The 18,626-nt window shown below is 36.5% G+C and overlaps 1 protein-coding gene across 1 annotated transcript in view; it reads right to left on the reverse strand.

Moving 5' to 3' along the window:
• poln (polymerase (DNA directed) nu) overlaps positions 1–18,626 on the reverse strand; it is a 47,660-nt gene that overhangs the window by 14,866 nt on the left and 14,168 nt on the right. The window contains exons 15-18 of the mRNA XM_028038834.1: positions 18,481–18,537; positions 15,906–15,971; positions 5,274–5,331; positions 3,275–3,352 (exon numbers count right to left, since the gene is read on the reverse strand). Of these exons, the coding sequence (XP_027894635.1) occupies positions 3,275–3,352; positions 5,274–5,331; positions 15,906–15,971; positions 18,481–18,537 (259 nt within the window). The remainder of the gene's footprint in view (positions 1–3,274; positions 3,353–5,273; positions 5,332–15,905; positions 15,972–18,480; positions 18,538–18,626) is intronic.

An 18,626-nucleotide genomic window follows, 5' to 3' on the forward strand; every position in this document is an offset into this window, starting at 1 on the left:
CAGTTCAGAAACATATTGCTGACCAGGATGTGTGGATGAGAGAAAAAGAGGCAGCTATAAAGAAAGAAAAACGATTCATGTCCAGTACGATGCGGGGTGAAATGACACACACAGAACATGTGAATACATGATCTTGTGAAAGCTTGAGGCCTGATTATACCTGAAACTGTCTCTATATCGATCCAGATAAAAATAACTGACTTCCTGCAAACGCCTCTAAATACCGATCATTAAATCTGGGGCAGATTAACATCAAAGCTAATATATTGAACTAATACATAACTAAATGCTTTTTTTTATTGGAATAAAGTAAAAAAAAACAACACCAAACAGCAAGTAAAGAAGTTTAAGGTACAGTTGAATCTCATTTTAAGGTTTGTCACCATCGTTAATATTCATCAGTAAGTGCAGAAATGTGCACTGTTTTACATTTGTCTTGACTCAAAATATGATTTATGTACCAATATTAAAACAACTTTTGAACAACAACCATTACTCATATCTCTTACAATCATCATTCATATTCCCTTGAACAACCTTTGGTGATGCACTGCAGCACACCAAAGCTCAGAGCTCATAGATAAAAGCTTAAGAGCTCAATGTGCTTATTGACTAAAATGCCTCTTGTGGGCTGTGGTGGACGTACAAAGGCTTTCAGGAGGAATGAATTGATCAGCATACAGAATAAAGAAACCCATACATATGGATGCAAGACGGCTACGAAAGGTAGCGTGGCTAAATCCATCCCTCAGACGTGAAAGTCTAAAAAGTAAATACAGAACAGCAACATTACTTAAAGACGACAGCATTCAGTCAGCTTAAAAAAACACAGAGAGACTGATTAAGCCATATATAGAGGGCACTGAAGTCAAGTTACTGCTTCTAAAAGCAAATTGACAATTTACTGAGTTTAGTTTTTCCACACATTGCTTCGATATTCTGGTTTGATTTTCTATATGACACACTAATCTCGTCTGTACGGACCACATTTTAAGACTTACGATGACCAAATTACTTTCATCATGTCCTTATATGTAAATAAAAATAAATGCATTTAGTTGTACATAAGTTATATAACAAAGATATCTTGACATTAAAAGTTACATGGGAATAAGCTATTTGGTCAAGACTTTTCCACGGTAAACAATATTCTTAAACTCATCCTACATTTTATTCTCAGCTAAATTTCTTTTTGTTTTCTGCCTACAACAGCAGCAATATTTCTACTACATACATTAAAGATACATGGTCTCATTATTTGACATGGTTGTACTGTTCAAAACCTTTTGGTTTGCTTGAGCAGAAATGGAGTAATGTCTGAGTTTGTTAAAATGTTATGAGTTGGGCTAGTTGTCAGAAGATGTAAGTAAGTCTCTGTGAGAGGGGGCTATTTAAGAAAATGTTGTGAGCAACTCTTGGAGCATGGTTGTTCAGTGAAAAGAAAAAAAGGATTTGAAACACAAATTCACTTTTAATCACGTTTTATTTTTTGGGGAAAGCTGAAAGTTAAATATGAGTAACCTCACCTAGGCCTGGTTAGTCCGTGTCACGTATTCTTAAGAAATAAATTTACAGATGAGGGACATTTACTGAAATGTGTCACACTAGCAAGTGTTACAAAAAAATATCTACAAGACTGAAATTTAAGTGAACCAACCTTTACTATTCTGGAGAAAGCATGAATCAGCGGGAAAATCAGTGTTGATTCAACAGCAAGAAAAAGACTGAATGAAAGTAGCATTCACAACGATCTGAAAACTTTGTAGGTGTACATTCGTGTCAAAAAGAATGAAGAGATGTGCTATTATTAACAGAGTTGGTGGTTAAATTAGATGAGAATCTTGCTATGTGTTAGATGCGTATATCTTAAGCATGTTGTTGTTGGTTGTCCTCTGCCTATGGCTAAATGCATTAGGCTCCTCAGGACGCTTGCATGTGCTCATCTCTTCTAGGGACCTAAACCAAACCTGACCACGTGATTCTGAAGGAATCCACAGAGGACACGCAATACCTTTGTTCTCACTTTGGGTACGCTCTGGGTTTTTTTCTCTCTCAAAATCTCCCACACAGAGAACAGAAAATATCTGAGTTCAGACAATTAAAAAATAAACAAACACGAACACACTGCCTGCAGGAACACAGGGAGAATGTTTTAAAAGTTTGCTTCATCATTAGTAACACAAACTTTATCATGCTGAATGAGGTTTTGGATGTTTGGATTTGTAAAGACCATGAACACCTCAATATCTGTAGTGTTAAAGTCTAAAACAGGCAAGCAAACGGATCTGAACAACAGTTTGGACTGAACATGAAGGCAGCATTTCTTTGAGGGAAAATCCTAATTCCTATGACAGGCTTGTCTCCTCTAAACCCAAGCGGTCGTGTGTTTGTGTCTGTGTGCTTTTGAGGACATGACTATGCCTGCTGGAATGACAATGCAACTGTGTCCAAACTCAGTGTGCGCATATGTGGCATCCTCACTCCTATCCTGCAGCTAACCCTGTTTTATCTGTCTGGTTATGTAAGAGTGTGACTCTGTCAGGCCCAGCAGACACCCAGCAGCAGACAAACCTTTTCCAGGCTGACAGTGTCCCAGCATGCTCCCTTGGCTGGTGCAACACAGGCGAGCGACAAAGACTTAAATGACTTTTCCAAGCAGAGGCCACGTCGGGACAGGAGGACTTTTAGGGTGAAACTAAATCTTTCTTTTTAAAGTAAAAGTAAAGTAAAGTAAATAAAGGGTGAACGGCAAACACCGGACATATTTCACCAGAATAAGCTCATAAGAACTTCTCTCAAAGAATCAGAACTCAGATTAACCTTACAGTCAAAATATTCAGCCATTAACTCCCAAACCAGAACTACTAATTATGCAATCTACCTACTGGTCCACAGACAATTAAGAATCACAGCCACTTGGCACTGTAAGTACACACCACTCATCTTCCTACCTTCCATCTTCCAGCTCATGTAATTTTCTTTCTTTTATCAAACAGTGAAATTTGACTCTTTTCATTGCAGTGGTCAGAGAATGTGATACCTCAGTCCTATTGTTTTAGTAGGTGGATAATAGGTGTTGCTTTACAATTTGCGCTCTGTAAACAACTTATATAGGGAACAACTTTGTGTATTTTAACAACTTTGAATATTTAATCAAGAATAGATCATATTTCAAAACATTATTTAAAGCTTATTGCTCTGTAATAAATGCACAGCACGTACTGCAAGATAAAAATGACATTGAAATATGTTACAGAACAAAATATTTTCCTACCCGCAGCAAGAAAAGTCCAGCCCTCCCGGGGAATGAACATGTCTCGAGGATGAATCGTCACAACCTCCTCCTCCTTTCCTGTGAAGATCAAACAACCATCACTTAATGAGAGTGACACCAGCAAACCAAACGCTACCTGAGACATAAATAGTCTAAAAACAACATCGGGTAACTTATTGCAAGGTTAGCTTTATAAGCAACATAACAGCACATACATTTATAGCAGTTATTGTTTATCAGTCCAAGAAAGACGGAAGACCTTTTACAATTAAAAACGCTTTTTAAAGTGGTTAACTTGGTCTAATCTCGGACCATAACTAAGCAAACTGTGTGTGCTGTTGCAACCACATACACCAACAGAGAGCTGTTGACATCAAAAACATGGCCACACACAGAGGTGTGAACATATAAAAGTGGAACTGTACGAAACTGTTGTGATCGCTGTCTAAACCTCTCCTTCTAAGATCAACGTGATAACGGATAGAGAAAGAAGAAGGGATGACAGCAGTGGAGGACTGATGACAGAGAGCCCTGAGAATCAGAGTCAGAGAGGTGCTGAGGTCGGGCTTAGAGCGGCAACATAACAGTGTCCTCCTTCTGCAGGTCAATTCAGCAGATAGATGGACATATTCTGTTGTTCCACAAACCGGCCAATTTCTGTTCTCTTGTTTTTCATTTGCGCTGCCAACCAATGGGGTGAGGTTTTATTCATATGACATCCTCCGCATAACAGGAGTTTATAGAAACTAATTAACATTGTTCTTAATTAGAAGCAGCTCATCTGTCAAGCTGTCAAGCAGATTCAGACTGGCTATTGATAGACTGTATATTTCAGCTACATCATCATACTGTAAGTCATTGAAAATATATTTTATCATGTTAGTTAAAATATGCCAAATAAGTCAGGCCCCATAATGATATATATAGATTTTTAATTAACTGCCATAGCTGAATCGCAACTGAACCAGTTCCTACAGTTCTCTAAGAGTGAATTATATTTTGTTAATATTGGTTAAAAGATGCACACTGTTCCTCATCCAGCCCATCTAGCAGCTGGGTGAGTAGCTATTTCCTGACTCAGATCACATCTCCCTCACTTTTAGCCCGAAGTACATAACTTTTATAAAAATATGGGTTTTTTCCCCACATATTTCTTAAAACTGTCACTATGTCCTGACAGTATAAGATTATACAGATAATCTGTGGAAAAAATCTGACTCCTCTACCTTCTTCCTTTGGTCTTATTGGTTGTTCCATTATTGAGAAACAACCAATCAGAGCCAGGACGAGGGTCTTAGCACTGTCAATAACGCTAGTGTATGCACTGCTAATACCCTCCCACTTGCTCCCTGCTGTTGTACAGCTTCTCACAGTAGAGCCTGTCATGAACAGGCTCAACATTTCTGTCCTATAAAAATATCTGCAGTTTTCTAGATGCCATAAATGTAGTTTATTCTGTATTAGCCATTACTTCTGAATGTTAGACATATAATCAACCTATGTCCCTATTAGATAATTACATATATCAGATATGGTAAATTAACCTATTATCAAACAAAAGATAAGATAATGAGAAAATTATTCGAAGCTAAGAGTGATCATCCTAGCCATATTCTGGGCTTCTTTATTGTTATATTTGGTGCTGAGTCATCAGATTACCTAAGCCTGCAATTTTAGACAATTACTGTACGCAGCTGAGTGGTTTTAAAACTTCCAATGAGTAAATCGAAGGCCACGCTGGAGGGAGGCAGACAAGTATGAGACGCCGTTGAGAGTTTTTAGCAGGGGACCCTGTAGACTGCGGCTGTAGGCTTTTATTATCCTCATAAACCCTCTTTGCTGGCTCCCTGCTCATCAGTTTCTGTACACCTCAGGAGATCTCTGCCTCGCCCACACACAGCCACACACCTGAACATTTATCACACCCTCATCCTCTGAAATGTGTGCTCGGGATGTTCCTCTGTGTGGATGTGTGTGAATAGGAATGACAGTGCCTTACCTTGAATGTACTGGTTCTGGCTGATTTGAAGCGGCTGCCTTGGCAAGGCTTGGAAGTTCTAGTTCAGAGAAGAAAAACACTTTATCAGTCAAATAGAGGTAACAGCTCCACATCTGAGCACATTTTTATTAAGCTACCTTATTCTGCAGTTGAAACTAATCTAGCTCTACATGAGAATTAAAGGGTCAGCTGTATAGCACTGCAGACATCCCCATTAAGCTCTATTAACACAGTAAGGAAACAATTAAATATATTAGAAGGATCAAGTGTGAATAAAGGCAGGTGTTATATAATTTTACCAACTGTCTGATATCCAATCAGAATAAACTTTTCCTGTTTAAAAGCAGTTTGATTAGCAAAAATATTTCTACTTGCTAAATTTATTATTTTTTAGAGTGAGTTAAATTTTTTATTTGGATCAATTTGCCTGAAGGAAAGAAGTTGGCTAATAAATATGCACATCCTGATATTAGGTGCTAAAAGTATCAACTACTGTTAGCAGACAACACTGGCAGTGCAGCATCTTCAGATCCAACCTATTAAAATCCCAACATTAAATAATAATCACCATACTTCCTTCTTCCTTTACATTTTGTTTGGCCCAGACTCAGTCTTCTTACTCACCATAGCTTTAAGGTATTAAAATTTACCCATTTTGTCTCTGGTGAAGAAGCTTTGTGAAGTTGGTTAAATGTCCGCAGTTACTTTTTCTGGTTTATTCTGACACGCCCCACATTTCGAAAAGCCCTGGCGTGGACTCAGATTTGAAGTCTATTTAGACAATTTTACAACATTAATTAAATGCCACAAACTTTGAAGCAAAGAAGCCGTATGTCTCCTTTGGTTCGTGTCTTTTTTTTCTAAATGCTTTGACACAAAATAATTTGCACAATCTAATCCAGTCTACTCCTATTCTTCTGTACAGTCAAGAGGTAATGTAACTCCATTTATAAGCATGAGGTCACTCAAAGGTTGATCAGCTCTCACACTCAGACAAATTTCAGAGTACTCCGGCTTAAATGGAGATTAGAACAACCAACAGAGGAAAAGGGTACAATAATTATATAAAGCTATTTCTTTAAATGTACCTGGACCCAACAAGCAATCTGAGTTCTTGTTAAAACATTCAACACCTTTTTCAGGATTTCTTCTAAACAGAAGGATAAAGAACTAAAATGATAAAGCTTCTGTTGCACATAAATGTTCATGCATGCCCCCAGTTTGATGCACTGCAGAAAAAGAACTAGTTCAAACTCAGCACTTTCACTTCAATCCCTGTTAATCCCATTTTATCCACCCTTTCAAATAACCCTGACACACATGCACGCACACACATACCCACACACACACACACGAAAAGCAAGAGAATGGGGATATAAAGTGATGTTAGGATGCTTAGGGTCACTTTCAAAGATGGGAAGGACATCTAAACCTGTGTGAATACACCCGATCAGACTCATGATAGATTAATATAGATTAAGAAACCTGAGAAAGAAAAAAAAAAAAGTCTTATAGGCACAGAGACCACATAGATAAAAGCAAAACTGTGTTTTTCTTCATGGTGTAAAGCCACCTCTTCAGTTTGAATATATAGTGGGAGCAAAGGCATCAAAAATGTGTGAGATCCAGAAGAAGAAACATGTTCTTGCTTCCACTACCTATTCATTATTTACTAGACGGGGCAGAAAGAGTGCTTGCCAATAAAGACAACAGAGAAGTAGGATGTGGAACGACTGGGCATCAAATACCGCTGTGAAGCACAAAAGAAATAAACACACTCACACACATTCGGGTTCTGTTGAAAGGCACTACAGGTTTGTGAGCGTTGGGCTGTATGGATTTTCAGTCCTGTGATTTAACAAGTGATTCAGTATGTAAGAACTAACTTCTCCACTTGTGTTGCACAGCGACAAGAACGTAAATCAATGGGAATACATACATTCACACTACATCCAAGATGTAGACCAGAGTAAATTACCTGCAAGGCAGTCAACTCAGACATTCAGTTCTTCAGGATAAAAGCTTCTATTTTTGGCTGAACTCGTTTGATTATGGCGAGGCAAGATGATGTGAGTGTTCTGTGTTTGGGTTCCTTACGCATCTCACGGTCTCAAATGCACAATATGATCTGAATATCAGACAGCAAAGATGCAAACGCAAACAAAAACACATTGAGATTGGAAGTTCAAATAAAGGAGAAGGACGATGAGATGAAGAAGAAATCAAAGACACAATGAAAAGAAACACAATCAAACAATCCAAATGGAGACTACAGTGTATGTATGTAGAGAGAAAAAGAAGGCATTTAAAATGAATATAAAAGGTAAGTTTGCGCAGCAAACAAGCTAAGTGTGGGATTTTGTATCGAACTGTTGGTGAAATATAAATCTCTCACAAGTATATACACATACATATGATTTGTCCATAAATATAACGTTATTTATGGACAAACCAATCCAGTCAATGCAGAAATGTCCAAAGTCACAGACATCAACACTGATTAGAACTATATATAGACATGGACTAATTTACTGGCACCTCTGACAAAGATGTGTGAAAAAGTCTTCCCACAAATTCTTCCTTTAAAGAAGCCGCACATTCACAAAGGGGAAAATTAAGAAAAACGTTTAGATTGAGTACACATATTGAGAGCAGAAAAAAATCCTACATAAGGAAAAGCTTGTTTGTTTTTTACAAACTCACCAGTGGAAAAAAAATTTATTAGTACTCTTAATAAAGAATTTAAAATAAATTGAGCTAAAGCATTGCTTCTAATTTAGACTTTATGCTACTAAGTAATCTAATTAGCAATCCACAACTTTCTGTTTCCCTGGGGTAAATATGGCATTAGACAAAGGCTCACAGCTTTTTGTCCTCTAAACTGTTTAAGGGCCTGGATTTATCTTGTTACTGTGCAAAGTAAACAGGATGGTAGGGAAGGGAAAAAAATATCTACAAAGCCCACTGGCAGAGACCTGAAGAAAAGGGCATCTTGGGGTCATTAAATCTCCATAGCAACTATTTGACACTATCTGCACCACAACTTGTTGTTTAATAGCACAATGGCTGGAAAAGCATTTTTCAGTCCAACCAAATGTAATTGTCTTATTGGTATTTTAACTTGTGTATTTTGTAAAATTGAGATTAAGATTGAGTTTTCAACAGCAAACAACGCAGGAGGATGCTGTTTGAAACAGAATAAACATGTGAGAAAGCAGTCATACCCAGAGCGAGGCAAAGAGGAGGTTATGTCACGCTGTGAAGTACATGGACATTTTTTTGTAAAAATTGCTACAGAAATGGTTCATCAGACACCACATTAACCACCTTCTATTGCCATCTCAGTCCGCAAAACTAAATCCTCTAGAAAAGCTTGTGGAATGAGTGGTCCCCAGACTGCGGCTGATCTATATTAGGAGTGTCAGCAAGTCCAGTCCTCAAGAGCTGCCATCCTGTAACTTTTACATTCCTTCATCAACACACCTCCTGTCATCAGCATTCAGCTGAATGACTGAATGCTGATGGGGGAATTCAGCCGTGACTCAGGAATGTTAGAGGAGGGATGAATAAAAAGTTTGGTGGACAGTAGCTTTAGGGAATTGGACTTGGGCACCCCTGATCTAGAGTAACGTGTGAAAAGTCCGGCACGGTTTCAGGTGGTTCAACACACCTGAATCAAAAAAAATTAGAACCTGATGAGATGCTGATGGTTTAATTAAGACATTTGAAACACTTTAGCCTCCATATTGAATAACAACTGATTAAATTTTAGTAAAATTTTAGTCGTGGCTACGCTTAATGAAAAAAGAAAACAGCGTGAAAAAAAAAATTGATCATTTATGTTTTTCATTCTCACGCTTTTGTGTGAAGAAATTATTTCATATCTTTCCATATAGGGTGCAATGCACACTCAATTACTTCACCACAACAAACATCTGCAGAAATGCACAAACATTTCAACATTTTTAACACACCCCAAGCCAGAAGACACACACACTCACGTTATTTACGCATTTGATGCTCTCATCTTCCCTCCAGTTACATCAGTGTCTCAGATGTACGGCGCTAACATCTATACTTGTTGAAAGCATTACCCTCTATTTTACAGAAACGCCAGAAACACTTCATTAGCCCGTCGGAAAGATGCACTCGAACACATGGTGCTCGGTAAAGTGTCTGAGCTATGACTGCCAAACACAATGGCGTAAGTTGCTGCCTCGTGTGTGTGCGTGTGTGTTGAAATAGCCTCTTAATCATGCAGATGTGTTTGGTGTTTTGTAAGCTGCCTTTCCACCTCTGGCAGTAATCAGCACCTTATTACAGGTTTTTAACAGCCATTGTTTTTGCATATGTTATTCCCTCTTTTCCCCTAATAACAGCTCACAATGGTCTAATGACGCAGCGACTGGCTTCTCCAAAAAGCCAAACTAATGATCCATCATTTCAAACCATCTGCTTGCGCTGACGAAGTGAAGAATAGCGATTTTGAGTCTGTTCTGGCTGGAATATTCATGGCAGCTTGGGGAAATTAGAATCATTTGCAGGTAGAAGGCAAATAGAGAAACCACAGGTGATATTGTTCCTGTGCTAATGAGTGTGCAAATTAGCCATAATGAGATGCTCAACTGAATCACAAAGTGCTCGTTTTTTCTCTGTTCAATGTGGATTTTGCTCAAGATTTCTCCAAAGTTGATCTAGTTTGTTATTATTTATATTTTTTGTATCATCCACAGACAAAACAATGTGCTCAAAAAGACGAGTTTTGTTTTTCCTCATTTACAACTTGATTTTGAATGCATGTTATTTAATAAAACATGCTTTCCAGTAAGTATGATCTAAGCACTGATTCCCTATACATTATAAGGAGGTATTCTAACATGCAAGAGACACTGCATTAAAAAAATATCCAAACTCTACAAAATATTTTGCATTTTGCCACAAGCTTCAAAGCATCTTTTTGTAATTTTAGGTGCATACTTGTTTGCATACCCAAACAAGTATGCACACAAGAATTGATGGGTTAAGATAGATGCATTAGTGGATCTAGTAATGACTACACTCCATCTGTGACCACAAACTGAGTAAAAGGGTTACTATAAATTTTCCCCTGCATCACCATGAATATATATGTGACACAAATCAGGTCCGCAGTGAGATTGAGATGGATTCTCAGAAGTGCATTTTCCTGTTAAACAGATGGGGTTAACTGAATCCCTCAGTTGGTGTGGGGTAATTCAATCTACACAGTGCCACTTTAATAACTCATCACACACTATGCACACAAACAAGTATGCACGCACGAATTAGCAACACCAATACACACCGCACCCACTAAAATCCATCTGCTCAGCCCACAGAAAGACTTCTGGTCTTTAGGCGCTTTAGTTAAAATGAGCGGTTCATTAAAAGGAAGCTTGTGGGGTTTTTTATCAACACATACTTCTGTCGACTTGTCCAAATGAGCTACTGCAAAATACTGAACTCTAAAATTGAATAGAATATAGAACATCCCTGTGTATTAATTGAAGTTTGCCATTTGCATAAATTATTGGAGGTCTTGTTCAGACGAGACATTGAGAAAAATGTTGGCTGATTTCAATGTGAGCAGACAGCATTAATCATCAATCCTGGCCTTAATGACCCTACTGAATTATCAGATGTAACTTATCCAATTTGTAGACCAACAACAAGTTTGTTGAATGCAGACATTTACATGCACTATGTAAAACCATACATAGCATTTTACTTTTCTCACTGACATAATATTTAAAATATTCCTGTTCCACTTTACTTATTTCTATTTTTTTTAAATGCCAGAATAATAAGAATATTTTAAAGATGTTTTTAAATTATTATTTTCTTGCTATCAGGCCCTTGAAATATGTGAGAAAGCCCAGATGATGATTTCAATGCTTTGCAAGTTTCTGATTGATTAATTTACAACATTTAAGTAATACTGAGGCAGATCGGTGTCTGTGTTTTAGGAAGGGAAAAAATTTAAACATGTTTCTTTCTTATGTGATGTTATGGGAAAATCAAAAGGAAAAAATAAAAGCGAAGATATCAAGAAAAACTTTTGTGAACAAATCTGGTTCATCTTTGGGTACACTTTTCAGATTCCTCATTAATATATTAATACTAGAAAATTACTGAAGAAATTTAAACAGGGCCTGCCAAAGTGTGCCCTGTTGGAAGCCAGCTTTCAGTGTGCTACACATGGCTAATAAATAATAAAAATGGCTAAATATCTTATTTTAGGAAAAATGCTACTGCTAATCCGCTACCAGAGAATGTGGTCATCTCTTAGCAACGGCTAATAACAACAAACATTGTTATTGTTCAAAAAACATAAGATTTCTTCTGCTCTTTTGAAATACCACTTATCTTATACTACTTAACAAGAATTGTGCATTTGGTGAATTTGGCAGAAAAGTGAAAATGCTTGTTGTTTTTTTGTCATTGGTGGTAAATATAAAACAGACATTCAACACCAAAGTAAAAATCTGTGTTATACTTCATGGCAGTTCATTAGCAGAAACAAAACACTCATCTCTTAACACCAAATTAATAACAAGTATTATTATTGTTTATAAAACATAAGCTCTTTTGAAATACTGCTTATCTGCTTAGACACAAGATATTTACAGTTGGCAATATTTGCAAAAGTAAAAATCAGATGTTTACTTCGTGGCACTTGCTTACCAGAAAATGAATTACCTCTTAGCAACAGATTAACAACAAATATCGTTATTGTTCAAAAAACCTAAGATTTCTTCTGCTCTTTTGAAATACTACCTATCTTATCTTTTTTATTGTCATTGGTGGTAAATATATTATAAGACAGGCATTCAACACAAAAGTAAAAATCTTACTTACCGGTATACTTTGTGGCAGTTCGTTACCAGAAAAAAACCCTCATCACTTAACACCAAATTAATAACAAGTAATACTGTAAAATTTCTGAAGAAATTTAAACGGGGCCTGCCAAAGTGTGCCCGTTAGTTGGACCCAAATCAGGGGTTCTGATGCAAAAAATTAGCAACAATTCTAGGCTTAGCTAACCTGTACTCAATACTATGTGGAGAATTACAACCATGTTGACTAACATGGACTTATTCCATTCAGTAAGCTAAAATTAGCCAAAATGCTAATGTTAGCATATTAAAGATGTGGGTTTTTTACAGTGTCAGTTAGGATTTGTTTTGATTTGAATTTGGCTTGTCACCATGGTTACTCGAAATGCCAACAAAAGTAATAGCCCACATGCCGAGATCTAGCTGCACATTTTGGTATATATATTGTGAGGGGGTACACAGCGGTACGAGCCACCATAACGGTGAAAGGAAGCCGCAGTTATTTTGAGGTGTAGAATAATAGGTGTCTTCCATTCTTGGCAAGGCATTTCCTTTGCATTGCTATGGCAGGCCCCAATAAAATAATCTTTTGGTAATTTTAACTAGCCTCACACAGGAAAGGTAAAAAAAAAGTTATGTTTCTTATACAGTGTACATCAATCTGTCACATATCTCCACTGTAATGTAATCCCAGGGTATTGCAGACTGGGATTACCTCAAATTGTGCAAATCTGCCAAAGAACAAAAAAAAAACTAAACAAATGAAACAGTGGTATCCTACTTAAACGACTCAGGGGCGAGAATACTGTTGAGTTTGTGACAGAAAATTAGCAGAAGGAGGAATTAGGTGTCATGTTTGTCTTCTTCGGACTCAAAGAATGAATAGGAGAAGGAAAGGGGAAAAAAACTACATAGAAAGTTATACAAATAATCATATACTAGAAGTTTATAACTGCGAAAGAAACATATACTGAATCACCAAAATAGCAGACAAGAGATTAACATGTTAAAGGAAATGAAAAAGAAGTGCACAGCACCAGCAGATATTACCACCACTGGGGATCACACAGACTGCATGGCATTTTCCATTTTTTAGATCAAAAAATGAGCTAGCTCTGCGCAGACCTACTTCTTTCTCTGTTCAGCACAACAGATTTCTCACAGTGCTGCTTTTATGTCTCCTCTGCTTTTACTGCAGACTGGGATTACCTCGACTATACTCATAACAGATGAAAGTCACATCCCACTTCAATTCTCCTCATTTTCATATTAGCATCTGAACTAAATCTGTGAGTAGGGACTGGCTGCACATCCTCTCTTTTTTAGTTTAACTCTTAAATTGACAGATTTTTTCTGTTTTCCAAATAAAAACTGAAAACAATAAGCAGTGCTTTCTACTGCTTAGTGCTTTATTGAACTGTACATACAAGGATTTACGTTTACTCACAATTGTGGTAGATCCACATAGTATTTGTAGTAATTAAAAAACTACTTCTCTATTTGAACCTATTGTAATAATCAAATTAAGATTCAACAAGATTTTCTTAATCTTTCAAGAAAGAAAAATAAAATGTTATCTAGCATCCAATAATTCTCTACAGTTTTCCTGTTCACCTACAAATGGTTTCTGTGTTGACAACACAGACTCAGGATTACGAAATTATTTTGTTCCTAATTTAAAGGGAAAGAACAAAATCTTTTTTTGCATATTGCCGCCTTTCTTACCTTGAATTGAATGCAACTACCAGGGGCTCAGAATTTAAAATAAAATCAAAAACAAAAACTAGTAAAAAAAAAAAAAAAAAGACATAGACTCTTAAGTAAATCTGGTCACAGATAATTTAGTTGCACAGCTGTTCTATTTTATTATAAAATCCATTAGAAATCAAATCCCAACCCTCAGTCCCCATGATCAAACCGACTTGCTCATATCAACACAGTTACACATAAATTACTGCATGCAAGCATTTAAGCAAACAACCTTAATGTGATGATCAATCAATTGCTATATTTGCGTTTTAGGAGAAGAATCAGAGCGGTGTTACACCACAGCAGTCACATCAATCATTTACTAGCAGCACAATCAATTCACTCTACACCTCCTTTGCTCACGAATTGCAAAGGGAGATTGGACAAGTCCAATAGCTTCACACAGAAATAGATGTGCATTTCATTCAGATGAGAGCTAAAATACAAAGTGAAGGAACTAATGGACCCTGACACCTGGGGAATGTAGAAATGAGCTATCGATCGTCACATATCAGGTAGGAGTGGTCAGGCTTTCTAGTGGAAGTAGAAAAGATGTACGGCATGTGCCCGAGTTGTCTCTTGATATTCAGTACTGTGATAAAATATAGAGCGCCAACATTTCTTAGTATTTTGTATCTCAGACGCTGGACTTTCCTTGTAATATTTGTAAAGTGGTTTAGAGTGACTTTTCTCTAGGCTGTTTGGAGATTTTTCAAAGTTCTACTTGAACTTGGACTTTTTTTTGTTCTTTTTTAATTTCTTGCAATGCACTATTTTCTAAGTATTTTGCTCTATTTGTGTTTTTGTGCATAGTTGAAAGGTCAATTTAAAGAAATATAAGCCACTTTTTTTGGTGCTGGTATGAGGGTTTTTGTGCCAATCGCTGATTGAAACTGGCAGAAATTGCAAAGATGTTTAAATAGCCTTGAAATTAATTGATCTTTTATGGTAGAGTAATTTAATAGCTAAATGAAAAAAAAGTCATGATTTATTAATTAAAATTTCCCAGAAACTCTGATAATCGTAAACCTTTTAACTTAAATAGTTTAATTGTTAAAGGTCCCAATACTTAAGTCACAGATGTTATAGTAAAAAGACATTTTTCTACTGAGAATAAATACACTAAAAGATTTAATGCAAGATCCCTAAAATGTTCTGTGAGATTATGGTACTGCAACCAAAGACGAATGTATTTTCAGGCTTCCTGCATATCTTTTTCACAGATTACTAACATTTCTGGAGGCTCTGTATGCAAATTTCTAAAATAATTTAGGAGGGTTGAGGGAGTAGGTAAGGTAAAGGAACAGTCACCAGTGCTGGAAATATTTTTCAAACTATTTAAAACTGTCACTTCTTTGAAGTATGTACAAGTCTGTGTCTGCTCAAGGAATAATAATGAATTTTTCAACAGCACAGTTTCCTTGACTCCATAAAAAGCATTTTAATGCACCACTGTTAGTCTGAATTATTCCCTTTCTGAAACACGCAGACACATTTGTAATTTTAAAACTTTCTGTTCTTGTCTGGATCATAAATACAGCTCACTGAAACCCTCAGCTTTTTATTCCTTATAAAAGCAAAAACATATGCGTCTGTCACCATATTTTGAACTAATTATTCAATTAAAAAACAAAAATAGACATTCAGAAACAAACTCTGAAAAGTTATTAAAAGGTGACAACAAAATTACATTTCCAGCGTACAAAATGTTCCCTGCTTTATTTACATAATTGTTCAAAACTAACGATTTTCTTGTGTCATAAAAAACAAAGACTTCAAGTAAACCTCATATCATTTAAATTCACAAAGTTTTATTTCGCCCTCATATCATTCTAATTGCTACATATATTTAAGTCTTTTAATATCTTAATATTAAGATATTTTCTTGTATATTCTGCAAGATCTCACAACTACAATGCAATAAGAGTCTACTGCTGGCTGAGATTCAGCATCATGGAAAGCTCCACTCAGTCAGACGACAACAACACATGAAGACAGAGAGGAATCATAAGAGATGCCATGTACTTACAGGGTGTTTGGCTGATATTCTCCCAGTCACAGCACTCGTCTGGTGCCATGTAGAAGAAATGTAGTTCTGATGTATTCAAATGGACACAAACATACACAAAGTTAAGGTGATAGTAATCAAATCAAACAGGAAGACGTCTGACCCAGAACTGTTCCATGTAGCTTATTGCTTTCCAGTTCAAACTGAGAAGAACAGCTGAAGCCACCATCAGTTTGTAGATTAGTGTGTTTTTGGCCATCAACCATGCCCAGTTTGAACAATTTGGAAATTGTAGATCCAGTTACACGAAGAAGCAGAACTTCTAGCATAATAATGATCAAGTCTGCCGTTAAGTGATGTAACATATATTTAACTGCAACATAAATTGAAGAAAAAAATGTAATATTTGGATAAGATGCCTTATCAAAAGTCACATCAGGCTTTAACTTTGTTAAAACACACTTATATTTTGAGTAGTTTTGTTTGTTTCCACTTTCATTTCTTTCTAATTCCGGGTTAGGTTTGCCACTGCATAAAGCCACACATGTAAAGGAAGGGATTTGTATGCGTCTCTTTTATGTTTTTTTCTGTCCGGGTTTGCTGCCTGCTCTGGCTTAAAGGCCACCAAATGATTCACTTTCACCATCAGCCAAACAGGCAGCCTTTGAAGGTTCAACAACAGATTTGACAAACAAAAGCTGTTGCTCCCATATGTGAGGTTTGACTGAGGCCCATGTGAAGAGACAGTCAGATGAAGAACTTTCCTGACAAATTAATACAACACTGGCAGGAAAGGAGTGCGACAGCTTTGGGGAACTATCTCATACATGGGGTTCCATTGCTTTGCTATTACAAATTGTCGGTGATATAGTTCATTCCAGTTTATTTAAGGAGGAGTTTGAAATTATTTTATTGTTTTACTGAAAAAATTCAAAGCTTAATTCGGGATGCACACGCTTACACCCTGTAAGCGTGTGCTTACAGGGTGTAATTTCTAAAATCCCTTTTATTTCTAAGGTTTCTGTTAAAATGCCTTTTATAAAGGTGCAGACATTTCTTGAGGGGGAAAGTGTTGATGAAAGGTTTCAGTCTGGCTTCAAAAACTACCGCAGCACTGAAACTGCCATTTTTTAAATGCTTTTTTTTACATAATTTAATTTAACAGCTCTCTCCATGAACTCAATAATTGTGGTGCTTTTAGACTTGGGTGATGCTTCTGGCACCTGATGGCACAGCTGGACCATTGTGGGGGCATTATAGGAACTGTTCTTGTTGAATTTGTCTAATTTTATTTATAAGAGCTTCGCAGCTCACACAGTCATGTTTCAGAAGCTGCACCAATTATATTCGGAGTTCCTCACAGCCCTACCCCAGACCCTGTTTCTTTTAAAGGGTTATCGTTAGGGTTATATATGCTTCATTTGGGATATTTTTCAGAATATATTGCTTCCCTTCGTTTGCCAATATTACCCAAATATACAAAAGGTATTTTGTATATTTGGGGGGTTTTCAACAGTGACGGTTCTCATTTTTTTTCAACCTTCATTCAACTGCCTTAATATTAAAAAGTTTACAAATTTAAAGTTTATCAAAGTGGAAGTCATTGTATTTGAGGGAACAAACCACTAATATACCATTTTTGAGCCACAACATAAACATGTTAAAACATAAAAAATTCTCTTTAAATCACTAAAAATAACTTAAGTTTTCAAGGGTAGCTTTTATTAATGTGTTACCTTCCTGCTGGGGGGAAATCTGCATCCTAAAGATGCAGATTTTTTCATGTTTTTACATTTAGATTATTGCATCCCCGGTGTGCCACTGCTTACAGGAACATAAGTGTAAATATATTATTGAGTTGGCCTCACGCCACTTCATGTTTGTCACATGTTTATAGGACTTTATAGCTGATTTTTAAGTTTCTTCCAAACAACATCCTATTTCAGGGATCATGTTACATTAACATAAACATTGAGGTGAAGCAACAAATTGCCTTTAGATGTCTCTAGGTCCAAACAGAAAAGCAGAGGTAGCTGCTTCTTCTCGGGTTGCTGCTTCTAAATTATGCAGGAATTTAGCAATCCATAAAAAAGCTGGCCCTTAGCTTTAGACTCCAACAGAGCATTATATCCTAATTTTATCACTCTATTTTATTAAGTTCTACAGAAATAATCTACCACTGTGCTATGTTAGTTTTAATTGTATTTGTATTACCTTCACTGTTTTATTTTATTGTTCTTATGAGCTTATTTTTTACTGCTTTTGGTTTTTATTGCATCTTGTTATGCAGCTCTTTAGGGAAACTTTGTTTATAAAGTACTATAGATAAAGCTGACATAGAGATAAATAGTATGAGACGAGTCTACAGCATTAGAGTTACCACATCATTATAATGATGGAGGCCTAATCCTTTAAAAGTTAGGAAAGATTTTTCAAGTAATATTCAAATAAAAGCATTGGAGCTTCCAAAAAGTTAAAAAGATGCATTTCTTCTTTTTTGCATAAAAGTGAGCAAATAACTTTGCAAATGTGTTGTATAGCCATAAATGGTGTGACATTGAACAGATTTGCCACATGAAACCAGTGGTTGCCTCACCTTGCTCTTCATACATGACAAAATCCCATCAACAAACGTGGACTTCATCTTGTGGACCTGGAAGAAACAGTATAAGAACCAGTTAGAAACAACCAAAACAAAAATGCTCCACTGCTGCATAGTTTATGCATTCACTTTATTTAAGA

Source organism: Xiphophorus couchianus, chromosome 14, assembly GCF_001444195.1.
Source record: "Xiphophorus couchianus chromosome 14, X_couchianus-1.0, whole genome shotgun sequence".
NCBI lineage: Eukaryota > Metazoa > Chordata > Actinopteri > Cyprinodontiformes > Poeciliidae > Xiphophorus > Xiphophorus couchianus.